Source organism: Podarcis pityusensis (assembly GCF_964106645.2).
Source record: "Podarcis pityusensis genome assembly, chromosome: 4".
Classification (NCBI taxonomy): Eukaryota; Metazoa; Chordata; class Lepidosauria; order Squamata; family Lacertidae; genus Podarcis; species Podarcis pityusensis.
Genome location: NC_138027.1, coordinates 71689978 through 71714042, shown reverse-complemented (window position 1 = coordinate 71714042; position 24065 = coordinate 71689978). Strand labels below are relative to the sequence as shown.

Sequence of the window (24065 nt, the reverse complement as noted above, 5' to 3'; positions counted from 1 at the left end):
GGAGGGCATGTTGGCTTCATAATGTACTGGAGGCGAAAAGGGTGCTTAGTAGTTGCAAGTTCCCATCATCAAATGCATGAACTAAGATGATTTCATTTCATTATGTGGACTCCACAAACATGGATGGCATAATAAAAATCCTTATAAAATTATATTTGGCCTGGATAATTCTCTTTACAAGTTTCTAAATGAGCCACTAATGAGCAATATGATTATTTTAATTAACTATAACTGCAACTTGAGACTACTGCAAAAAAGAAAAAGTATACAACATTCTATAATTTGAGATGCATTAGAATAGTTTTCACAGATTTCTGCACCCTTCCTGTATTTTACTGTGAACATCCCTGTTTCATAGTGGGAAAGGACAAGTCCTAAACTGACTACTTGTGCTCTTCCTAAGTAGAGTTTCTTGATAACCGTTGCTGCAGGAGGGAACTGCTTTTGCCAACACAATCAGCAGTTTCTCACCCATATTTGTTACTTTGTAATTCTTTACTTTCTGGTTTTGTAAATAGAGAAATCCTGCTTTTTTTCTTTATTTTTGTAACTTTGTTCATTATCAAATAAACATTTTATATTCTTGATTTCTATATCTGTCTTTCATTATATTAATTAGTTTGGGAATTGTGTGTAGCATCTGTAGATGTTATTGTCAATGTGACTTGTAAGAGCTGGTTCTTTATTGGGAGAAATTTACAAGATGCAGTTTTTTAAGGGAAAAGCATTTGAGTGCTCTGGAAATCCTGTTAATGAATGTGTGTGTGTAGTATGAACTAGAGATGTGAAGACAGGAGAAGAATTGGAATATCCCCCACCCGTTTTTTTCTTCAATTTTTCCATTCCACCCCCTCTGCCTTCATATCACATTTCCGTATAAAGCAGCCTTTGCTGTTTTAATCACATATTCACTTGCACCAGAGTTGTTGCACCAACTCTGATGTGATACATGCTAATTTTTGTACCTGACACAATACTGATTTTTTTTTAAAAAAAATCACAAACACATCAAATGTGAAGTGTGCCTGCTTGAACTTTTAGGCATTGGCAAAAAAAATTGACTAAAATTCATGCTTGTTGGAAGAGTGAGGGCTATACAAATGTTGCAAAAGATGTAATACACTGCGGATATGATCAATGAGAGCCAGACAAGAGAAGCAAAGGTGGTGGCCTTTTAAAAATATATTTTGGGTGCCCTAGGCACTTTAACATGACCAAGGGAAAGTAATGAAATGATGTGGGTTTTTTGTTTTTTTTTGTAATTTAAACCAAAAGGCTATCTTTCAAAAAACAAAGAATTAGACTGAAAGAATGCAGTTGTCTCATCTAAGGAACAGCATGGAACTAAGTAACTGAGTATCCTTTGTTGCATTTTACACACTGCTCAAATATCCCCACAGCACCCCCCTTCCCTTGTACTTTTCTTCACCATACCAGGAAAAACAAACCTTGGCTTGCCATCATCAACAAACCATTGATGCCGGTTTGTGCATAATGGCAACCTATCTGCTGGTTGGTTTCCTCCCATCATGCTAGTTCATTGTAAACTATAGCTTATTTTAAACCACAGATCAATGCAGTGGTGGGGAACTCCTAGTCCATGGGCCTAATTAGAATAATCAGGCCTGGCAGACCCCCTCATTTGGCCCATGCCATACTGTCTTATCAGATGTCCGTCATGGCATCAAACTCAAAAGAAGAGGAAATGTACTCATACATGAACTCCTGATCCTTTGCAGCTGTGGGCTGAATTCTTTTTTTTAATTCATGCCAGGGCTGCAAAGGAAGAATTGGGTGTACACTCTGAAGCAGGCCATGGAGAGCTGTCCACTTCTCATTTAATGCTACATGCAAAGTAGCTTAATGGCCATGGGTTGAATAAACTTGTAATTCATCTCTGGATTATCTCTTTCAACACTTAGATGGATTGCTGTAGGAAAGAAGCCCTATAACATGGCGCAGTATCCAGCCTGTAAATTTCCAAAGAGCTCAGCTCAGTAGGGGTCTGCATAATCTCACCTTCACACTGGGAAGCTGGTAGTTTATTTTAGGTGCCTAGCAATTCAGTCAACATAACAGCTAAAAAACGGCATAGATAGGACCAAGCTCCTTTAGCTCCATCGCTCTCAATGAAAATTAATCTGCTTAAATCCAAGTTCTCCGCATTAGCAGAGTGGAAGATTGGTTTGTTTATAAGGTTAGAGCTGATGCTTGTAGGTGTAACTGAGTTCATAGTTTGGTGCACTGAAGTCCCATTCCAATGGGGTTTAACTATGATTAAATTATGTACATGATTTAAAAATGTGACCACTTCTTTCTGGATTGAGAGGAACATGCAGAATTCACGACCATGGGCAGAATTATTTCCGCTACAAATGTAAGATTCTGCCTTATACCAAATCAGATGAATGGTCCATCTAGTTCAGTTTTTGTCTGATAAGCCATGGTTTTGTCTGATCATCTTCAAGTCAACTTGGTTCTTTAAGCAAACCATTACTTAGCATTACACATGAATTAGGCCAGTAAGAAGCGAGTTCTATAAAAGTCATCGGAGTCTACAATTTATTTGTTTAAATAAATGCATCTTCATTATCACTTCATTATTATTATTTTTGGAGATCTATCGGGATCACGCGATCGACCAGTAGATCACGATCGACCGGTTGGACATCACTGTTCTATTGTGTTGAAAAGTGGCTCAGAATTTGGTGGAAAAGGACTGGTTTCAGAAGGATGATGTGAGGTCAAAAAGCAAGGGAGGATTGTGGTGAATTACTCGCTCTCCAGAACATGGACACAGTCTTCTTCCATAACAAGCACCCCCCCCCCCGGGTGAAATTTTGGAGTCACATAATAGGCCTTCCAGAGAGCACCACCTTAGAGAAAAGAAACTAAAGATATTCAGTTTCTAGTTGATGAATATGTGGTCCTCCAAACACTTTTTGGAATTCTCACTGGAATGGATGTCAAATTTGTTCACGATAGTTAAACCACTTGGTTCTTCCAACAGAAGATTTTCCAGGACAAGGTATTTGGAGCTGCTTCAGAAGCCTTTACCCTCATACAGCTCTGTCAAAAATGATGAATTGCTAGTTGCCATGGAAGAACGCTTCTCCACAGGATAGATATGGAATTCTGTTTTTCCGCTCCACAAAACTGTTAGCTCTAAAAATAGCCCTGGTGAGCAGCTATCAGGAAGAGGGAGCCATTTTTGGGAGGTGTTCAACTGTAGCATCAGGATACCTTATAAGGGGCTGAGCCTACCTTATAGAAAAATCTCATCTCCAATATTAAAGATAGATATTTTTTAAAAAATGTGTTTATACTGATTAACTGTATCGAGTTTAAGAATGGAAGATAAGAAAGCCCACTGATTCCAGGAGAGGGTCTTTAAAACAGTGGCCTGCAAGCTTCTCTCAGGTGGTCTGTAGTGTGTCTGTGGATGTATGGTTGCATTAAGGACTCAAACTGATTTTTAGAGAGCCAGTGTGGTGTAGTGGTTAAGAGCGGTAGTCTCGTAATCTGGGGAACCGGGTTCGAGTCTCCACTCCTCCACATGCAGCTGCTGGGTGACCTTGGGCCAGTCACACTTCTTTGAAGTCTCTCAGCCCCACTCACCTCACAGAGTGTTTGTTGTGAGGGAGGAAGGGAAAGGAGAATGTTAGCCGCTTTGAGACTCCTTAAAGGGAGTGAAAGGCGGGATATCAAATCCAAACTCTTCTTCTTTAACTGTTGCTTTCCTTTTTATTTCTTATCTTGTATGCATTTTATTGTATTACAGTTTGATTTCTGTGGCATGCAAACTGCAATGCAATAAATTACAATAGGTAAGAAATACAAATATAATTTAAAAAAAATCACACAGCACCTAATGGTCTGATTAGAATATTTTTTTAAAAAAATCAGTGACTTGAAAAAAGAAGAGTAAAGATTAAGGGTGGTATTCAACTAAGCATTCAACTACATTTTTGCACTTGTGTAAAAGAATTTCCACCCTTTCTGAAAACACTGTGTTTTTGCATATGGGGGTTATAATACCTGCAGCTGAATCACTTTCAAAATCTGGCATCAAAAGCACTTCACAATTCTGTGGCTGTGAAGATAGCTACTTTTCAGAAAAATAAGCATTGGAAAAGGAAAGAATAAAATGCATGTTTGTTCAAAGAAAGCTTGGATATCTTTGCCCTCTAGTGGAATATCTTATAATACACATATTCAGCATCTAGTTACCATATATTCCAACAAACTGGTGAAAAGGACGCTGAATGATGCACACTTCCAGATTAATGCAAGAAGAAGAAGAAGAAGAAGAAGCCTATTTCTTTATTTGTTTGATATTCTCTAGTTTGGTACAAAGATTAAGCTTGGTACTATTGATTTCTTAATTTTGTTGAATTCCAGACCTGTACTGCCGAAAGAAACCCGTCAAAATTATCAAACCCAACTCCTTCAAAACAGACAAGATCCATCAGGCACAAAATTGTTGTATTCTTGTCATCAGTGCTCAACCCTTACTGCAAGCAAGAGCAATGCTGTGCATGTTTAATCATATGAAAATCCCACCCTGTTCAATGGAGCTTCCTTCAGAGAAGTGTGCATATCTTACTCACCAGCCTGCAGGCGAATAACATTAGCAAGTAATGTTGTTGGTACCCCATGGCCAACTGTGGCTGACTCAACATGTCACCTGACTCAACTTTTGGGAAAGACTTCAGGAGAGAGACATTGTTTTGCCCCCTTTGTGACCCCCCAGACAGTCAGTTCATAGAGAATGGATATACACAGATATAGAATGTCTCACACATTATTTTGTGTACATTGTGGTTAGTGCGTGAAGATACTCAATGCTCTGATACAGGTTAGCGAGTGTGTGAGCTTGCTATTGGCAACTCACAGGTAGAATCCATTCCAGCTTTTGAGATTTCACCAAGCATTTCCAAAATGTTTTCAATCTCAGCCTAGCAGTCATAAGAGACAGAAATGGATACTCGACCCAGAAATGGATAATAGGCTACCCAGTACCAAATCCTCATGTTTCTAATAGTGAAATCCATACAGCACAACCTATAGCTTTGAGTGCAGTTGTGTGGACACACCATACATTTAGAGCACATTTAAACTGCATGGCTTGCCCCCAAAGAATCTTGGGAACTGTAGTTTACCCTTCACAGAGCAAAAATCTCCAGCACCTTAATAAACTACAGTTCCCATGATGCACTTTAAATGTATGGTGTTCACACAGTCTGAGAAGCAAGCAAGTTAGTGTCAAGATGCCACACTGAATCATGAGCTACGCATTTTATTTCAGTGACCCAATATCTGATATAAGGATAATATTTTCTACTCACTCTCTTTCTGGTACCAGCGCACCGCATGCAAGTACGACCCACAGTAGTGAAACATGAATTCATGCTCTGGGTGCTGCACTGCTCCCTGTAGCAAAGCTATCTGGTTCCTTCCATCAATCACCCTAAGAAAAGTAATAATACATTTAGTAAAGTAGTACTGTACAGCATAGGCCGATGACTGATTCTTCAGCTCATACCTAAGGAACCGCCTCTCCTGGTATGCCCCGTGGAGGACTTTAAGGTCCATAAATAACAACACTTTGGAGGTCCTGAGTCTCAAGGAGGTTAGATTGGTCTCAACTAGAGCCAGGGCCTTTTCAGCACTGGCCCTGACTTGGTGGAACGCTCTGTCACAAGAGACCAGGGCCCTGTGGGATTTGACATCTTTCCACAGGGCCTGCAAGATGGAGCTGTTCCGCCTGGCCTTTGGCTTGGACTCAGTCTGACCCTTTGTATGGGATTTGGTATATAAATTTTCCCTTGGCTTTTTTGCTGGCCCATGTAGGACCAGCATGTGTGATGGGACGATGAGCTGCTTGTGTGTAAAATCCTAGTCCCTCAGAGTTTGGTCAAGTTTGCAAACCTCTGTCTGTAACGGAGCCCCTTAAACATGGCTCCGTCAGTCGCTGGCAGATTCCGACAGTGGTTGCTTTCGGAATCGCTTCCAACATAAAAGCTCCTTAACGGAAACACGTCTTCTGGACTCTCTGCGTGACAGTTTCCGGCGAGGAGTGGGTGTCCCTACAGGAGGTCCTGAAACCTCCCCACTGTTTTCGCTGGAAGTGTCTCTGAGCCATCCCTCCAGCTCACTTTCCCTCAGCTCAGCTCCTCTCCCCCTACTGGTTCCCTCTTCAGCTGCTGAGTCTCTCCCAACCTGTGTGAGCCCTTTCACTTCCCTTCCTTCCGATGGCAGTTCCCTGACATCCACCTCCCCTCCAGGGCCCCCTTCATCCCCTCTCGCCCCCTCCTCTACGGGCGGTGAGGAGGCAAAACCCCGGAATGAACTTCCTTCATCTTCCGATGTCCCGAACACTTCTCTCCACCTGTTGCGGTTCCTGGTCTCGAAGTACTCCTCCTCCTCAGAGTCCATCTCCCCTTCCCCTTCCGAGTCCGAGAATCCTTCCAACTCCTCCTCCTCATCGGTGGTCCCAAAGTATTCCCTCCGGAACCTCTCCACAGGCTGAGGTTTCCTTGGGAACCTTTGATGGAACGTTTCTATCAATACCTCGTCATTGATATCTTCTGCCATTACCCAAGTGTTTTCTGACTCCGGTTCTCCTTCCCACGCTACCAAATACTCCACCTGATCCCCCTTCCACCTGGCGTCGAGGATTTCTGCCACATGGCTGCTGCATTCCCTTTCTTCTATGACCGGTCCCCGAGTGGCCATCCCTTCTCGTCCCCCCTCATACGGTGACAGTAACGACCTGTGAAATACTGGGTGCAGTTTCATGTGGTTGGGTAACCGGAGCCTGAAAGCCACTGGGTTGACCTGTTGAATGACCTCAAAGGGACCCAATCTCCTGGGTCTTAATTTCTTACAACCTCCTTTGAACGGCAACCCTTGGGTTGACAGCCACACCCTATCTCCCACCCTTATGGTTTCACCTTCCCTTCGGTTCTTGTCTGCCTGCCTCTTGTATTCTTCCTTCGCCCTTTCTAAGTTGAGTTGGAGCTGACGATGGATTGCTTCCATTTCTTCTACAAAATGCTCGGCTGCCGGGACGCTCCATCTCTCCCCTTCTCCCCCTGGGAAACCCCTGGGATGACACCCATAATTAGCCAAGAAGGGGCTCATCCCTGTGGACACATTCTCGGCATTGTTGTAGGCAAATTCCGCCAGCGCCAACTTTTCTACCCAGTCATTCTCTCTGTCATTGACATAACACCTCAGGTATTGCTGGAGGACACCGTTTGCTCTTTCCGCCTGCCCGTTGGTTTCAGGGTGCCGGGCAGTCGAAAAGTTGACCTCCACCTGCAGTAAGCTCATGAGCTTCCTCCAGAACCTGGAAGTAAATTGTTTTCCTCGGTCTGAGACCACCCTCAATGGCACCCCGTGCAACCTAAAAATGTGTTCTACAAATAACTTCGCTGTCTCTTCCGCCGTGACTGCATGCGAGCAGGCTACAAAGTGGCACATCTTTGTTAGTAGGTCTACCACCACCATGATGGCTGTTTTCCCCTTGGACTTCGGCAGATCAGTCATAAAATCTATCGACACTGCCTCCCAAGGTCGTTCTGGGGTTGGTAAGGGTTCTAATAGCCCCGCCGGTGCCCGCCTCTCCCCTTTGGCTCGCTGGCATTGCTCACACCCTCTTACATACTCCCGTACATCTTCCCTCACCTTAGGCCACCAAAATTCCCTGGTGACCAACCACATGGTTTTGTGTTGTCCAAAATGCCCCGCCGTGGGGCTGTCGTGCAACTGCTTGAGTACCCTCCCCCTTAAGTCTCCTTCAGGGATATACAGTGCCCCTTTGTAATACAAAGCTCCATTTCTTTCCTCGAAACCCCCTGGTTCCTCTCCCTCACCCCTAAGACCTCTGAGCTTATTCTGGGCGTATTCATCATTCTCTGTTTCCTCTACCAGTTCTCTTTGTCCCACCAATGCCGCCCCACACACCCAGCGGTCCTCTGGAATGACATGTCTCTCTTCGGGTGCTCCCTCCCCCTCCAAATATTCAGGTTTGCGTGAGAGAGCGTCCGCCCTAATGTTCTCTGGGCCTGGCACGTAACAAATCTCAAAGTTAAATTTGGAGAACTCCTGGGCCCATCTCACTTGCCGTTGGTTGAGCACTCGTGCCGTCCTCCAATACTCTAGGTTCTTGTGGTCAGTGCACACTTGCACCTTATGTTGTGCGCCAATTAGCAGGTGCCTCCATCTCCGGAACGCCTCATGAATGGCTAGTAGTTCTCGGTCATACACCGTGTAGTTCCTCTCGGATTTGTTCAGCTTTCGCGAAAAAAAGGCACACGGTCTCCACTCTGACTCCTCCTTCCCTGGCTGCAGAAGCACCGCCCCAATCGCTCTGTCTGATGCGTCAGTTTCCACTCTCATCGGTTTTTGTAAATCCACATGCAGGAGTTGTTGTTCCGAGGCGAAGGCCCTTTTTAGTTCCTCAAATGCTCGCTCCGCCTCCTCAGTCCAAACGAACTTCTTCTTACTGCTGAGACAGTCCGTAATGGGCGCCGTCAGGTGGGCAAAGTTTCGGATGAACTTACGATAGAAGTTCCCAAATCCTAGGAACCTCTGCACATCCTTCCTTGTTTTGGGTGTTTTCCATTCCAGCACCGCCTGGACCTTGCCGGGATCCATGGCCAATCCCTTGTCTGACAGGCGATACCCCAGGAATTCCACCTCCTTGGTATGAAACTGACACTTCTCCAGTTTCACCCACAGCTGGTTGGCTTGCAGCCTGCTCAACACTTCTCTGACGTCTCTCACATGCTGCTCCTCATTCTCAGAATACACCAACACGTCGTCTAAGAAGGCCACACAATTCTTGTAAAGCAAAGGCCCCAGGACGTGGTTCATAAACGATTGAAAGCACGCGGAGCCTCCTTGTAGGCCGAAGGGCATAACTAAATATTCAAATGCCCCCAAAGGGGTGAACATGGTGGTTTTCCATTCATCCCCCTTCCTTATTCGTATCAGGTTGTACGCCCCCCTTAGGTCCAGTTTAGTAAAAATCTTTCCCTTCCTGACCCTTGTCAAAATGTCGTCAATCCTGGGCATAGGGAAAGCCACTGGTTCTGACACTGCATTTAAGGCCCTGAAGTCACACACAAGCCTCGGCTTGTTCGTGTTTTTTTTATCCACAAAAAACACTGGGCTGCCCCCCACCGCCCTGGACTCTCTGATGAACCCTCTCTTCAGGTTCTTGTCAATGAACTCTCTTAGCTCCTGCATCTCTCTGTCTGACATGGCGTACAGCTTGCCTACAGGGAGCTGTGCCCCAGGGAGTAAATTGATTTGACAGTCAAAGGGTCTATGCGGGGGTAGTTGGTCAGCTTCCCTTTCGCTGAAGACGTCGCGGAGATCTGCGTATTGTCGTGGTACCTTCACGTTCTCCGTTACTTCAGTCCCTGCTAGGGTGGCTTGGGCCCCTGCCAAACCCTTTCCCTCTTTGCAGTGTTCTAAGCAATGTGCTGAACCAAAAGAAACCACTCTCTGATGCCAGCCCACCAGCGGATCATGTAACGCTAGCCAGCTCATCCCCAATATAATGGGAGCTCCTCCCAAGGTGGCCACATTAAACGCTATCAGTTCGGTGTGCCTTGCCACCTTCATTATCATTGGGACGGTCTGCAAGCTGACTTCTCCTCCCAACAGCTCCCTGCCATCGATCGTGGTCACCTGCAGGGGGTTGCTTAAAGGGATCGTCTGTATCTGGTGTTCAGCTGCAAACTCTTTGCTCATGAAATTGCAGGAGCTGCCTGAGTCCAACAGCGCCTTTATCTTTAGAGGGTGTCCGTTTGGCAGCTCTAGCGCCACTTCTATCACTAGGGCGGGTTTAGGAGGTTCTGGCGTGGGCACTTTCACTGCTCTTTGGCCTGGCTGCTGTGCCCCGACGGTGGCAGCCAGGCGTTGGCTTTTACTTGCTTCGGTATTTCTTCCTCTCTTCCCTCCACAGCTCCTACCATCCCTTGCCATTCCTTCCTCTGGGGGCAGACTCTGGCAAAGTGACCTGGCTGTTGGCAGAGATAGCATTTCCGGGCGCCTTTTCCCTCCTTCTTTCCCCCCTCACTGGGCTTTGAAACTGCGCGCGCGCGCGCTGTTCCGATTTCCATCGGCTCTGCCGGCGGGAAAGTTGGCTCTGGAATGTCTGGAATGCGGAACTCCTTCCAACGTTCCCCCTTCCCTTCCCGCCTCTCCAATGCTCTCGCCTCCTGGCGCGCTCCTATGGTCAGCGCTGATTTGGTCAGCTGGTCCATAGACTCCGCCCTGGGCGCCCGGGAAAGTTCGTCTTTCACAGCCGAAGAAAGCCCTTCTTCAAAGAGCATTTGAATGGGTTCCGCCGATAGATCCCACCCCAATTTATGGATCAACATGGTGAACTCAGTCCAGTACTCACGGACAGATCGGCTCCCCTGTTTGCAAGCCATTAACTGTCTGCGGACCACTCCCTGTTCAATATCGCTGGAAAACATCAGATCCATGGCGCGAAAGAACTTCATCGTGTCCTTTAGGACGTCACTATTCGCTGCCATCAGGGGTCTAACCCAGTCTCTCGCCCCCTTTTCAAGATGCCCAATCACGAAAGCCACTCGTGATTCCTCGTCAGGGAATTCATCAAACTGCAGATTGAGGGCATATTGCATCTCTGTCCGAAAGCCATGATAGTCTTTGGGCTCCCCCCCAAACTTCTGCACCAATCCTGGTACCTTTCTGACGAGCTGGGTGTCTTTCCCCTTTTTGTCTGCATCCTGAGCCCTCCTCTCCTCGAGCCTCGCCGTCTGCAGCGCTAGCTGGACCTCCAACACCCGGTACCTTTCTTCCAGGCTTGGACCCGCTCCAGCTCCTGCTTCTCCGGTTCCGGCTGGGTTGCTCATGATGCCTTCTCCTGCACAAGCTGCTCACGGAGACTGTCGGAATGCTGTGATGGGACGATGAGCTGCTTGTGTGTAAAATCCTAGTCCCTCAGAGTTTGGTCAAGTTTGCAAACCTCTGTCTGTAACGGAGCCCCTTAAACATGGCTCCGTCAGTCGCTGGCAGATTCCGACAGTGGTTGCTTTCGGAATCGCTTCCAACATAAAAGCTCCTTAACGGAAACACGTCTTCTGGACTCTCTGCGTGACAGTTTCCGGCGAGGAGTGGGTGTCCCTACAGGAGGTCCTGAAACCTCCCCACTGTTTTCGCTGGAAGTGTCTCTGAGCCATCCCTCCAGCTCACTTTCCCTCAGCTCAGCTCCTCTCCCCCTACTGGTTCCCTCTTCAGCTGCTGAGTCTCTCCCAACCTGTGTGAGCCCTTTCACTTCCCTTCCTTCCGATGGCAGTTCCCTGACAGCATGGATAGCTGGCTCAGGTGAATATCTGATGTTTCCTTACTTTATGTCCTTGATTTATGGGCTACTATTAGAATGAGGCTGCATTTTCAGCTGTATTTTCAGCCGTATTTTAAGTAACTGTTTTTTCTTTTTTTCTATTATGTTTTATTGTAATTTATATTTGGTGTTAGCCACCCTGAGCCTGGCCCTCTACTACTACATACAGTTCAGGGCAAAATGTGCCAGGATAGAAGGAAGGGGGGAAAGAAAGAGGATACAGGATTTACAGGATCTTCTCTGTGCCGCCATATTTCCTGTAAGAGTCCTTATTCTGCCTTAGGAGTTGCGCTAGTCTTGGCACTATCAATTTTTCCATTTAATTGAATGAACAGTTTTCAGTCAGGCAAATGCATAAGGTAATACTCATCAACAGATGAGCCAACTTCCACTCACATAAGACACTTCCCCCTTGTATTGCCCCCTTCTCCTACCAACTGCAGCTTTCTATCCATCCTCCAGAATCCAATCTGGATGGTTGGTGGACCACTGGAGTAGAGGTGGTGAGCTTCTGAGGTAGTCAGGCAAGCAGAAGTCCATTGTGCAATTGATCAGGCATAACGATGTCAACCATATGTCCCAAATTCCTACCTATTGGGCAGCTTCCAACAAATTTAAACACAATACGACATCAAGCATTAAAAACATCTCTGAGCAGGGCTGCCTTCAGATGTCTTCTAAAAGTCAGATAGTTGTTTATTTCCTTGACGAGAGGGAGTTCCACAGGGTGGGCGCCACTACCAAGAAAGCCCCCTGCCTTCTATTTAAATATGTGGTCTTGTAATAAAAAGAAAGATTTACATTTGATTTTGTATTTTACAAAGTCTGGGATAGCTCAGTTGGTAGAGCATAAGATTCTTAATCTCAAGGTCATGGGTTTGAGCCCATTTGAAATGGAGAAAAAGGGAGGGGAATCCTAAAATATTAAATGCTGTTGGGAAAATAAAAAAGCACATGATATGGAATAATATTCCAGCATTGCAGGGGGTTGGACTAGATGATCCTTTCAACTCTACAATTCTATGATTCAACAGACTTTTGCCCTTATATGGAGAAATCCATTTGAATTTAACAGGCCAGCATATTTTTTAAATGCAATCTTTACAGAATACCTGTAGATGAAATCACTTAAGATGTTTCTGGATTAAAACATGTCAGAAAGCCAAGCAAATGGATGATGCTATGGATTATATACACATTTTTGCAAATTTTAATGGCTAAAATCCAAAGCTACTTTTTAATGGCTAAAATCCAAAGCTACTTGAGCTACTTTCAGACCGGTATTCTGTACCTGTCTTGTGGAATGGATGCCCCAGCCAAGTGAGCCACTGTGGGGAAAATATCCAGAAGACTTATTGGTTCATCAATAACACTGCCAGCAGGGACTATCCCTGGCCACCGAACTATTCCAGGCACACGGATTCCTCCTTCCCAGCCTCCCATACCTTTTCCACCTGCCAAAGAAGAAGCAATAGAACAGAAAGATAATTACAATTCATGAGCTGAATGTCATAGTTCAGTGTGGAGATCGTCAGAGTGGAGATCAGCTGTTAAATTCATTTTAAAAAACCTAGAGCCCAGCATGAATAATGAAGGAACACACATATTGATAAAGAGGATGCGCAGGCTCTTGACATAAATAAGTTCGTATATATAACTGCCCAAGCTTTAAGACTGATTTCCAAGGCACTGTTTTGTGATCCACCTATGAAAGCAGTAAGCTTGGCGAATATCAGGGATCTCCCATATCTGTGATGGTCAAGATGAATTCATAAGTCCCCCACTCTTTGGCCATTTAAGAAATCTTAAAGACTTGGGGGATGGGGATCCAGGTGGTTTTATGGATGTTCTATTTAAGAACAGTTTTAAGCCACTGATGCTATTATTTTTTAACCACTATTTTAAATTTTGTTATGTCATAATAATTTGTTGCAACCCACTTTGGGAGCCATGGGACACGGGTGGCGCTGTGGGTTAAACCACTGAGCCTCTTGGGCTTGCCAATCAAAAGATTGGCGGTTCGAATCCCCGTGACGGGGTGAGCTCCCGTTGCTCGGTCCCTGCTCCTGCCAACCTAGCAATTTGAAAGCACGTCAAAGTGCAAGTAGATAAATACCTTCCAGCGGGAAGGTAAACGCCATTTCCGTGTGCTGCTCTGGTTTGCCTGAAGCGGCTTAGTCATGCTGACCACATGACCTGGAAGCTGTATGCTGGCTCCCTCGGCCAATAAAGTGAGATGATCGCCACAACCGCAGAGTCAGTCACGACTGGACCTAATGGTCAGGGGTCCCTTTACCTTACTTTGGGAGCCAGTCAACGTGCCTTTGTAGTAGCATTATATGTTTGTAATTCAGAAGCCCAGTTTGCCCTCTCAAAGCTTTGTTCTGTACGCATGGAAGTTTCCAGACACACAGGCACATTGAAGTACAGTAATCTATACAAGGGCATGGAGAATTGAAGGAAAGCTGCCTTACCTTTGTATATACCATTCCAGCCACCTAGCTGGGTAATACCCTCTCTAGCCTCCAAAAAGCCGCCATGGTCAGAAGTAAAGTAAGTAAAAGTGTTGTTCCTCAAGCCCTCTTTGTCAACAGCAGCAAGAATTTCCCCTGCAGATTTGGATGAACCACAAGAGTTAATTTTAAGCCAAATACTTGGGTCCAGGATACCTCAAGGATTGCAGAATCCTTTATATCCCTGCCCGATCACAGATGTCTTTTGGGATTCAAGGCTCATATCCCTCAGAAGATATGAACTTAATATTGTGGACCCAGTTTTATGGTGCCCCCTTCCATCTGAGGTCAGGCAGGCCTCCTCCCTGTTGAACTTCCAGCATCTAATGAAGATTTAAAAATAATAATAATTCCAGATAGTATTTTAACTGGTGATTTGATTTCATAGTTTTAACTGGTTTTTATTTTTTGCATTGTATCTTTGTAAACTGCTTTTAGATACTATTGTAGTTAAGCAGCATATAAGTTGTTTCAATAAAATATAAATAAATAAGCTTGTAAAATCAATATAGAGAGGATTATCTGTCATTTCCAGATGTTGAAATGACATTGCCACAGTTTCAGGAAGTGTTTCAAGGAACTGATGACAGGGAAGGGGAGTTATCAGATTTATGAATCTCTGTTCTCCAGTGCTAAGCTGAACGCTACTGTCAGTTGAAAGACAACAAGGAAGTTACAAATTCAGGAAAAAGAAGAAGAAAAGGTCCAAGGAAGGCTACTACTTTGGTCCTTAGAAAAATATCAATAACCACAAGTGCTACTCACCCACCATCCAGTCCATTTCCTCTACATTGTCTCCATATAAACCATGCCTGCTTTTTCCATGAAACGTCTTTGTGGTGAAACAGGGTGTGTGGACGTGTAACAAAGAAACAAAGAGGAGGAACGGTCCTTGTTTGTTTCTGGGGGGGAAAATGTTTTAAAATGTTGTTTTAAAACAACAACAAAAGCATCCATTATCTATGTGGAATTCATAGCTGAGCAAAGATCTGAACAGATACAGACACAGAGATCTTTCCATACACACTAATGAGATTGAAATGTTACAAAAGGAGTAGGTTTTAGCCCATTCAGCCAGTCATTATTATCACCACCATTACCATGCTTCATGGTCATTGTTATGATAAGCAGTGCCTGCCAGACTGAAATGCTGTGAGCTGCTGAGTTTCCTATTGACTGCCACCCTAAAACTCTGAGCAACTGCATTTGGCAAAGCTTATGAGTTGCATACTTAAAGCATGGGAATTGCTGATCCTAAATTTGTTGTGTTGGCTGTACCACATGCTTACATTTACACACATAGTCAGGCACTTCAGCACATGTGAACATCAATGAAGCTGTAAGAGCCTTTTCAGATACCCAATAGGTAAGAACTTTGTAATCGATCTTGATTTTCTAGGAGTGTTGCAGCTCCACTGCTTTCCCCCTTGTGGATTATATTGTTTTCTTTCTTTAGACTAGGAGTATGTATGTAATAAGATATTGGTTTAAATGCACCCTTGATGCTATATTTGTGCTGCACCATATTAGTCAACCTACAACTTACTATTAATTTTCTTTGCAATTTTATCATACATGGATGCTTCTCTTAAGTGTCCAGAGAAATTTCTGATGTGGTGGGAAGAAACTGTTTAAAGACATTTTCTGTAACAAAGTGCTCAGTCTGGCTCCTGCCAAACTTCCCACCTTCAATAAGCATCTTTTAGGGTCATGTATGAAGTACACACAAGCTCCTACATGTATAATAATGGGAGCTATAGTCCAACAACATCTTGAGGGCACATTGACAATCCTTCCACAATACCAAATTGTTTATTTTATTTACATTGAAGGTCAAAATAGATGATGATGATGATATTCAACTACTTTATACATAGTTGTTGTGAAAGAGTCACAACAAGAATAATGTACACTCAACACTCTGAACACACAATAGGACTTTATGGGTATTATTACCCTTATGCTTGCTGCCAGTGGTTCAGCCCAAATTAGTGAAGAACTTTGGGTAGAATTCAAATCACACTCTTTAAATTGTTCTGTCTGCACAAGCATTTCATCTTGCCAGATGGAACAATCCCCCCTCTCCTCCCCATGCACTGTTCTCAGTTCTCCAGACTCCTGAGCCAATTTTGGGGGGCATCTAAGAGAAGGGGGGGGGGGAAATCCTGTTGCACAAGCATAGAGAAATCCTTGCAGAGGATTTTGGTTGATGAAGTTTCTTAGGGGAATCCAACCCAGCATGTTTACAAGTTGCACACTTCTCTCTTATACACTTAATTTAATGAATGTCTGAGCCCAATCAAAGCACAAAGGAAAATTCACATTTCACACACATAGTTTCCTTTACCACATGCACACAGTTGAACATGTGGACACCTTGGCTGAGATGTACCAATACTTCAGCAAGGTACCCAGATCCTAAATCAGAGCTTTGCAAACTGTGTGTCATGATACATTAGTACAGGGGTCAGCAAACTTTTTCAGCAGGGGGCCGGTCCACTGTCCCTCAGACCTTGTGGGGGGCTGGACTATATTTTGAAGGGGGAAAAATGAACGAATTCCTATGTCCCACAAATAACCTGGAGATGCATTATAAATAAAAGCACTCATGTAAAAACACGCTGATCCCCGACCATCCATAGGCCAGATTTAGAAGGTGATTGGGCTGGATCCGGCCCCCGGACCTTAGTTTGCCTACCCATGTGTTAGTGTGTCGGCTGCAGTGTGCAGGTGTGTCATGTGAACACTCCTCACTCTCCTCCCGGGGCTGGAAAGGGGTTAGTTTAACCTCCCGTTTGCTAGTAAAACTAAATTACTGTGTCGCGAAATGATGCAAAACTAAATTACTGTGTCACAAAATGAAGCATAAAAAGTTTGGAAAGCTCTGTCCTAAAAGTTTGTATCAATGCAACATCATCTGAAAAACATGCCACTGAGCAATGCAGTGATTTGACACACTAGTAAAGGTAGTCTTAGCTCCATCCTAAGCACGGACGACAAAGGTTTCAAAATCAGTCCACTCCTCTCAAAATCTGAAAAGCAGTTAAATAATTTTAATGGGTTACCGTTTAATAAATGAGATTGACTCTTTCAATATCCTGGAGGCAGCATTTTCCAGCTTTATTGGCTGCTGAGTAATGATGTGATCTCTCAACATGATGCAGTTCCAGTATCTTACAAATCCATAATTGGCAAACCAGGAGATGAAAAATAGGATACCACATGAAGCAGTGAAGGCAATTATTTTCCATTTCACATAGAACAAACCAGTAGTTCTTCCCAGCACAAGAGTGAACACCAAAAGAGCTGCCATCTGGGTATAAAACCAATACGTAGCTTGCAGCTGGACGTTCATCTCAGGATCCTTATTAGCCTGGCATTCATTCACAAGTGTAAAAGGGGTGCCATAGAAGTAATCAAAGCCATGGTTTAAAGGGTGGTGGCAGTGGTCATTGTGGGATTCACAGTTCATGCCTTGATGCCATTTTCCTGAAAAGATAAACAATGATAGCTAAAGAAACCATGAATTCTGTAAATTACCAATAAGCAACTTAATACACTTAATATTTATACTGGAAAAATATAGGCAAACCCTGTCCTCCGTTCAAAATAGCTTGCCCCCTTGATTCTGCCTGCTCACCCTCTAATTTATTTTATTAATTTTTAAAAAAGTTTTTATTTATACTTTTCAAGTTTATACATTTCATTATTTTACAATCAATTTGACATTTCAAAATTTAACTTCCTTCTCCCTCTTTCTGCGGTTCCTTAAATTTATTTTTCAATATCTTCTGCATATCCAAATTCATTTAACTTCCCCATTTAATTATCTACTGTAAATATATACTCTTATAAAAATTCAGGTTATTACAACAATCCTGTTAATGTTTTTATCTGTTTACAATTTATCTTTAATATTCAATAAAACGTTTCCATTCTTTTATAGACAGTTTGTTATCTTGATTTCTTATTCTTCTGGTAAGTTTCGCCATTGCTGCATATTCCGTAAGTTTTTGTATCCATTCTTCCTTTAGTGGGACTTCTGCTTCTTTCCACTTCTGGGCATTGTTGCTGCTGTAGTAGCATACAGTGGTACCTCGGGTTACATATGCTTCAGGTTACATACGCTTCAGGTTACAGACTCCAATAACCCAGAGATAGTACCTCGGGTTAAGAACTTTGCTTCAGGATGAGAACAGAAATCACGTGGCGGCAGCGTGGCAACAGTGGGAGGCCCCATTAGCTAAAGTGGTGCTTCAGGTTAAGAACAGTTTCAGGTTAAGAACGGACCTCCGGAACGAATTAAGTACGTGACCAGAGGTACCACTGTACATAAATAAATTTCTATACGATTTAGGAAGTTCTGTCCCAATAATTTCTTTTGCTTACCCTCTAATTTAACTTCGTCAGCTGGAGACCCCAAGAAGGCAGTAACAACCATGAAATTTTTGATCAAACTGAAGCTCAGATGTGTCAGTGAAAAATGGAAGGAATATGTCAATGTAATACTATACCTATAAGGCCCGTGGTGTAGCCCTGTTGCTGTAATAACTTAGCAAATGTTGTTTCATTCACGGGGAGTCCTCCAGAAGCACCAGTACGTGCGAAGACACGGGGATCATGTCTGGACACCATACCTAACATGTAAAAGGAATTGGGGGTGAGAGCCTTAGTATGAGTGGCAGCTGCTATCACATTGACTTGGCTGGGCTGCAGTTAATAAACCCTTCAGGTCAGGCAGGGTTCCCTCCCAGCCCTACCAGGAGATGATGGGGGTTGAACGTGGAAACTTCTGCATGCAACACAGTTGTGTTACCACTGGGTACAGACTTGTGCCTGTGTGAAAAGACTCCTGGAGTCCCGTACTGCATGACAGCTGGCCAGGAGGTGTGACTGACAGGATCTTGTCATGCTAGGTCCAGCTATGCAGAAAATGCATGCACAACTGCAGAGCCCTGAAAGAGGTCTATGTACCTGTGTGCATATGCTCCCCCCTCCCCCCGATCTGCATCAGGGCTGGTTATCGCTTGGGGTAATCCTCTGTGCACCCAAACACCAGCCAACCATTTAAAGAGAGCGCCAAACCTGATCTGATGGGGTATCTGCCAGTCAGAAAAGCTGCTCTGCTTGGGGTACAAAGCGAAGCTGCAGCAATCTGCTGAGTAAGCTTTACTCCTTCCCTTGCTAGCTGGTCAATATTAGGAGTCCTAATATGTAGAACAAAGAGATACTTTAGTTTGGGAATACTGTATGGTCCCCTGTCATTTGCAGAAACCTTTTCGTGAAGCCTTTCTTGGGTCGCAGCTCCATCTTGAGGGCTGCAGAGGCAACAAAGGGTTTATTTAGAAATTGTATCAAACACTTACTAAAAAAATTCTCTAGGCTGTAGAGATGAAACCATAGAAGCAATATGGTTAAATTACATGACCCAAATCATCAGGCTCTAGTAATGTAGTGACACTGTACAAAACTGTGATTTACACTGTGGTGGTTAATTGAACAAGGAGCCTTTGGGGTGAATAGGAGCTGCCCCCAAAAGCAAAAGGTGAGCCTGGGGAGGAACAGGACGAGTGGTGCAACTTTGTGGGTGGGGCTGAGTGCATGATCTCAAGTCACAAAATGACACTTACTTGAGTGTGTCGTTACCAAAGCATCCCAAATCACCATAGCCAAGGTCATCCGCCATTATCAACAAAACGTTGGGTCTTGACACGGCCGCATCACACATTTGGGGAAATAGGGAGGAAACTAGCAAAATAGCTAGACTGCATCTACATAAACAACCACCAAAACATCAGGATCAGAATTTTCTAAGGTTGGATTATCTGCGATTGTGGTGGGGAAGAGAGATAATTTTTAGTGGAAGGGTTGTAGGAGCTCAATAACAGAGCAAATGGTTTCTGTGCTAATGGTTCCAGGTCTGGGTCACATCCACATCATACATGCAAAGTACATGGCTTCTCCCAAAGAATTCTGGGAAGGCAGTTCCTGGCATCTCCAGCTGGTGCTAAGAAAGACTCCTGTCTGAAACCCTTAAGAACCGCTGACTGTAAAAGAAAACACACAAGAAGTGAAGAATGCTTCACCATCTTTTCACTGAAAGTCCTGCCTTTCGATATGAATGGGTATAAACTTTATATTGCTTGATATGAGTTTGGATAGGAATGTTTATGCCCTTGCAAAGTAGAGAAAATAGATACTGTGGGACATGTCTTATTGTGTTGTTCCTTCCGCCGTGAAATCCACCACCATTTTATTAATCCACTTTTACAAAGTATACCAGGAAGATCTGAAGTGTTTTATATCAATTATCTTTTGCCTGACCAGTTTCCCGAGATCACTGCCAAGGTAGCTAGTTTTTGTGCGGCAGCAATAGCTTGTTGGCACAAGATCTTGTCTTAATTTTAGAATTATTAACACCTTACCCTGTTTTTTTTTATTTAAAAAAACATTTTAATATAATTATTTTATATTTCCCCTTGCTTTTTAATTTCTTACATTGTTTTAAACTTCACATGTAATAGTATACTTAATTTATTTTATTGTGGTTTGCTGTCTTCTTATCTTCTGTACTGGTCATTTACTGAAATAAAAAAAGTGTTGATATGAGAGAGGGGGGGGGGAGAGGGAGAGGGAGAGAGAATCTTGCTTCAGGGTTTCTTGAACGTGACCTGAATGTCCCTGACCTGAAGGAACATGTTTTGAGTTCCTCCAGCTTATGGCATGATGGGGTGTGTGATGATGATGATGTAAAGTTTGTTTTAGAGTTAAAGTCATGCCCTTTACCCCTGATACTAAGGAATAGGTTTGTAGTCTTTATCATGAGGTAAGGCACCTGCAGACCCTGTAGTAGGTGATCATATTTAAAATTCCCCCATGTTTTTAGTTATAGCTACTAACTTTCCTTATAGTTATTTCCATACCCCTGCCCACTACCCAAACAGTAGGAATAAGGGATAGACTTGACCCCTCATATTCAGACCCCATTATGGTGCTGAGGGGTCCGTTTTGCTCAGGTATACAAGGCATCAGTGGCGTAGCGTGGGGGGTGCCAGGGGTGCCGGCCGCACCGGGCGCAACATCTGGGGGGGCGCGAGTCCAGAGGGAAGGGACAAGTTCCTTCCTCCGCCGGGCTCCCCGCCGCCACCGCCAGCCTTGCGCCCCTAGCGCGCGCGCGCCCCCCGCCGCCGCTGCGCTCCACTCACTGCTCGCAGGAGGAGCAGCCGCTGCAGCAGCGCCGACGCTGCCACCGGCGCCTGGCCGGGCACGGGCAGCCTCCGCACCCCGACGCCGACACCATCCCCTCGGCCCAGCCACAGGCGGCAGCTGCTTCTGCCGACTGGGAGGGAGGAGAGCTCCAAGGGGCCTCGCTGCGCCTAAACCCTCCGAGAGGAAGCCGGCGGGCGGGCGAGGGTCTCCCGGCAGAAGGGGGCGCCGCTGGCTCCGGCTCTCAGCGCTGGCTCTCCGGCTCTCTCTTGACTCATGGCTTCCCGGGGCTGAGAGAAGCAGGCTCAGCCTGGAATAATATTGAGTTGGATAATGGCTGGTGGGAAAGGGGTTAGGCAGGGACCCTCTCCTCTACGCTCTGCTGCCCCCCCCCCGCCATTCAGACTGCTCAGGCCAGGTAGAAACCTCCTTCTACTAAGTAAGACGTAGGAAATGCCACTAAAACAATTTTGCTTTATCCCAAAGCTGTGGAAACTTTAAAGATATTGTACACTTTATCCAAAAACGGTGTTTTTCTTGACTGAAAGTTACTCTGGCTGCTACTTCGTTCTGCAGCTCTAGCAGCACTTCTTGCAAAGAAACAGCAACGTCTTTTTCTTGTTTATTTCTCTAGGTCACTTCTGTTTTCTTCACTTCTCACTTCTCTCTCTGCCCCCCCCCCCAGTCTCGTGCCGTACCCGCCCCATTTACACGATTTTCATCTGTGGCCCCCTTGGAATATCCTGGGGGGAGGGCCCAGGGAGCCATATGGCCCCCAGTTGAGAAACACTGCGCTAAAAGATGGCCAGAATGCAGAAGCCTAATACAAAAAAGTCATAAAAATCCAAATCTGTCAGGAGCACCCATCCCTCTGCCCTTCAGCCTCACTGGAGGCACCTGGCGCACAGAGGGAATAGACACCCCCCTGCGCAAAGCCCGGGTCTGGGGTCTCTCCTCGGTAGCCGGCGGGCATCGTGGGGAGCGCGGAAAGACCCGGTGCAGGATGTGAACGGCCATGTTTATGCTGTGAAGCGCCCTGAGATATATGGATGAAGGGCGGTATACAAATTTAATTCACCGCCACCATCATCTTCGAGGGTGGGGGCTGGGAAAAGAGAGGGGGGTTCTCCCTTTCTAGACCTCTTTAAAATATGCTCGCGATGGCTCCTGGCCACAAAGGCTAAGCGTGGCACTCAGTGGCGTAGCGTGGGGGTGCAGGGGGGGCGGCCGTACCTGGCGCAACATCTGGGGGGCGCGCTCCACGGGTTAGGGGGCGCAAAATCCACGGGTTAGGGGGCGCAAATTACTTGCCTTGCCCCGGGTGCTGACAACCCACGCTACGCCACTGCAAGGCATACCATTCCCCACTTACCACCCCAATGTGATTGTTCCCCCACCTCAACCAATAAATAAATGCATTACAACTTCACTAAGAAATACACTTTATAGTACATTGTGTATGCACATGTTTGTCCCCATTTTAGCTACCCCCAGTTTCTGTGATGTGTCAATTTCCCACCACCATAAATTTCTTCTACGAATCAAATGACAAACATCTATAGAATAAATCTGGCATGTACAGCACAATGAACTTTAACAAAAACAAAAACAAAAAAAAAGTTACAACCACGAACTCCAAAACCAGTGCTCTGGGGAGTAACACTGACACATTTAAAAAGTACTCAACACAAGTAGCATTTTCGCTGTATTATTTACTGCTTTGCATGTTTAAAGAGAGGCATTTTTAGAGCCGTTGCAGCGTTATTTATGTATTCAAGTGCATACAATCCCATCCCCCTCAGACGCAACAAAACTTACATGAATAGGGTGTGGCGTTTGCCCTCCTAGGTGGGTCATAAGGAAAGGGTTAAATGAATGTGAAGTGATTGGTGAGTGGGAACCCCAGGGGAGGAGTTATAGTTAGAGTTAGAGTTGTTTGGAAGTCAGTTGGGAGTTGGAGAAGGAAGAGGGAGGATAAGTCTGTGGGTTGGTCAAGTTTTGATGTGAGAGAGTGAGAGAAACTGATAGGAGTCAGATAGACAGTTGGGATAATCAGTTAGCAGTTATTAGTAAGCTATAGGCCAGTATAGAAACTAAGGATAAGAAACTGACAAGAAAAATTATCTGAAACCATAAACTTGTTCATGCTTATAAAATAAACTTGATTATTTGTTTTAATGTTAACAACTGTCTGAACTCAGTGTGTACCCAAGAGAAATGGGTTGGTGGCAGCGGGGAAGTGATCATAGTGGTGGCACAGGGATCAATAGACTGTCAAATATCCGGGGACCCTGTGTGATCGCCACATAGGGCTTCAATGGGACACAGTACTGAAGAAATCTTAGAAGTTAACCACTTGCTACATTCCCTTAGTGTTTCAAAAATACAGCTCAGTCTTGGTCAGAAAAATTCCCTGCATACTGGAGTTACTTCCACATTCACCACCAATCAACTGGACATCAGGGAACAGAGAGATTATTTTAATTCTGTCTGGGTTTGCCTGCACAGAGTGCAGGGTCACAATGGGAAATATGCTGTCTAGCCATTGCTACAAATACCAGAAAGCACTGGAAAAACTAATCGGCAAGGATCAGCATTAGTTGCTATTTAAAATATAGAAAGAGAATGATTCCTTTTTCAAAAAGGAATGCTTTCCACTTACCTGGAGAGCCTAATCTTCAATTTGTGATCCATCCCCAGTCCTCTAGGCGTTTGGAGGTGATATAGCGAGAACGACTGTCAGGCTTTGTCTTCTTTTTTGACAGCTCGCAAGGCTGTTTTCCCAACCATCTGCTTACTTAATAGCTTGCCAAGTAAATCGGTGGATTGTGAAACAAGATGGCTATTATAAATTGACTTGAACCCTTGAGCAACTACAGACAAAGTCCACTCTTGGAAAGCAATCACTGTTATATTTATATAACAATCACTGTGGCCTTTATAGCAGCTTCTGT

General features: G+C 44.7%; 1 protein-coding gene across 4 annotated transcripts in view; it reads right to left on the bottom strand.

The window, feature by feature from the left end:
• LOC308474832 (arylsulfatase D-like) overlaps positions 1-24065 on the bottom strand; it is a 26456-nt gene extending 2391 nt beyond the window's left edge. For 3 of the 4 annotated variants that reach the window (XR_013984979.1, XR_013984980.1, XM_081001354.1), the window contains exons 1-9: positions 23774-24065; positions 19536-19676; positions 18991-19112; positions 18420-18542; positions 16971-17394; positions 14671-14807; positions 13867-14001; positions 12684-12846; positions 5349-5470 (exon numbers count right to left, since the gene is read on the bottom strand). Coding sequence is in view for 2 of the 4 variants with exons in the window: in XM_081001354.1 (XP_080857480.1) it covers positions 5349-5470; positions 12684-12846; positions 13867-14001; positions 14671-14807; positions 16971-17394; positions 18420-18542; positions 18991-19112; positions 19536-19676; positions 23774-23805 (1399 nt within the window). In the remaining 2 variants the exon portion in view is untranslated. The remainder of the gene's footprint in view (positions 1-5348; positions 5471-12683; positions 12847-13866; positions 14002-14670; positions 14808-16970; positions 17395-18419; positions 18543-18990; positions 19113-19535; positions 19677-23773) is intronic. The other variant, XM_081001355.1, reaches the window with a different exon arrangement.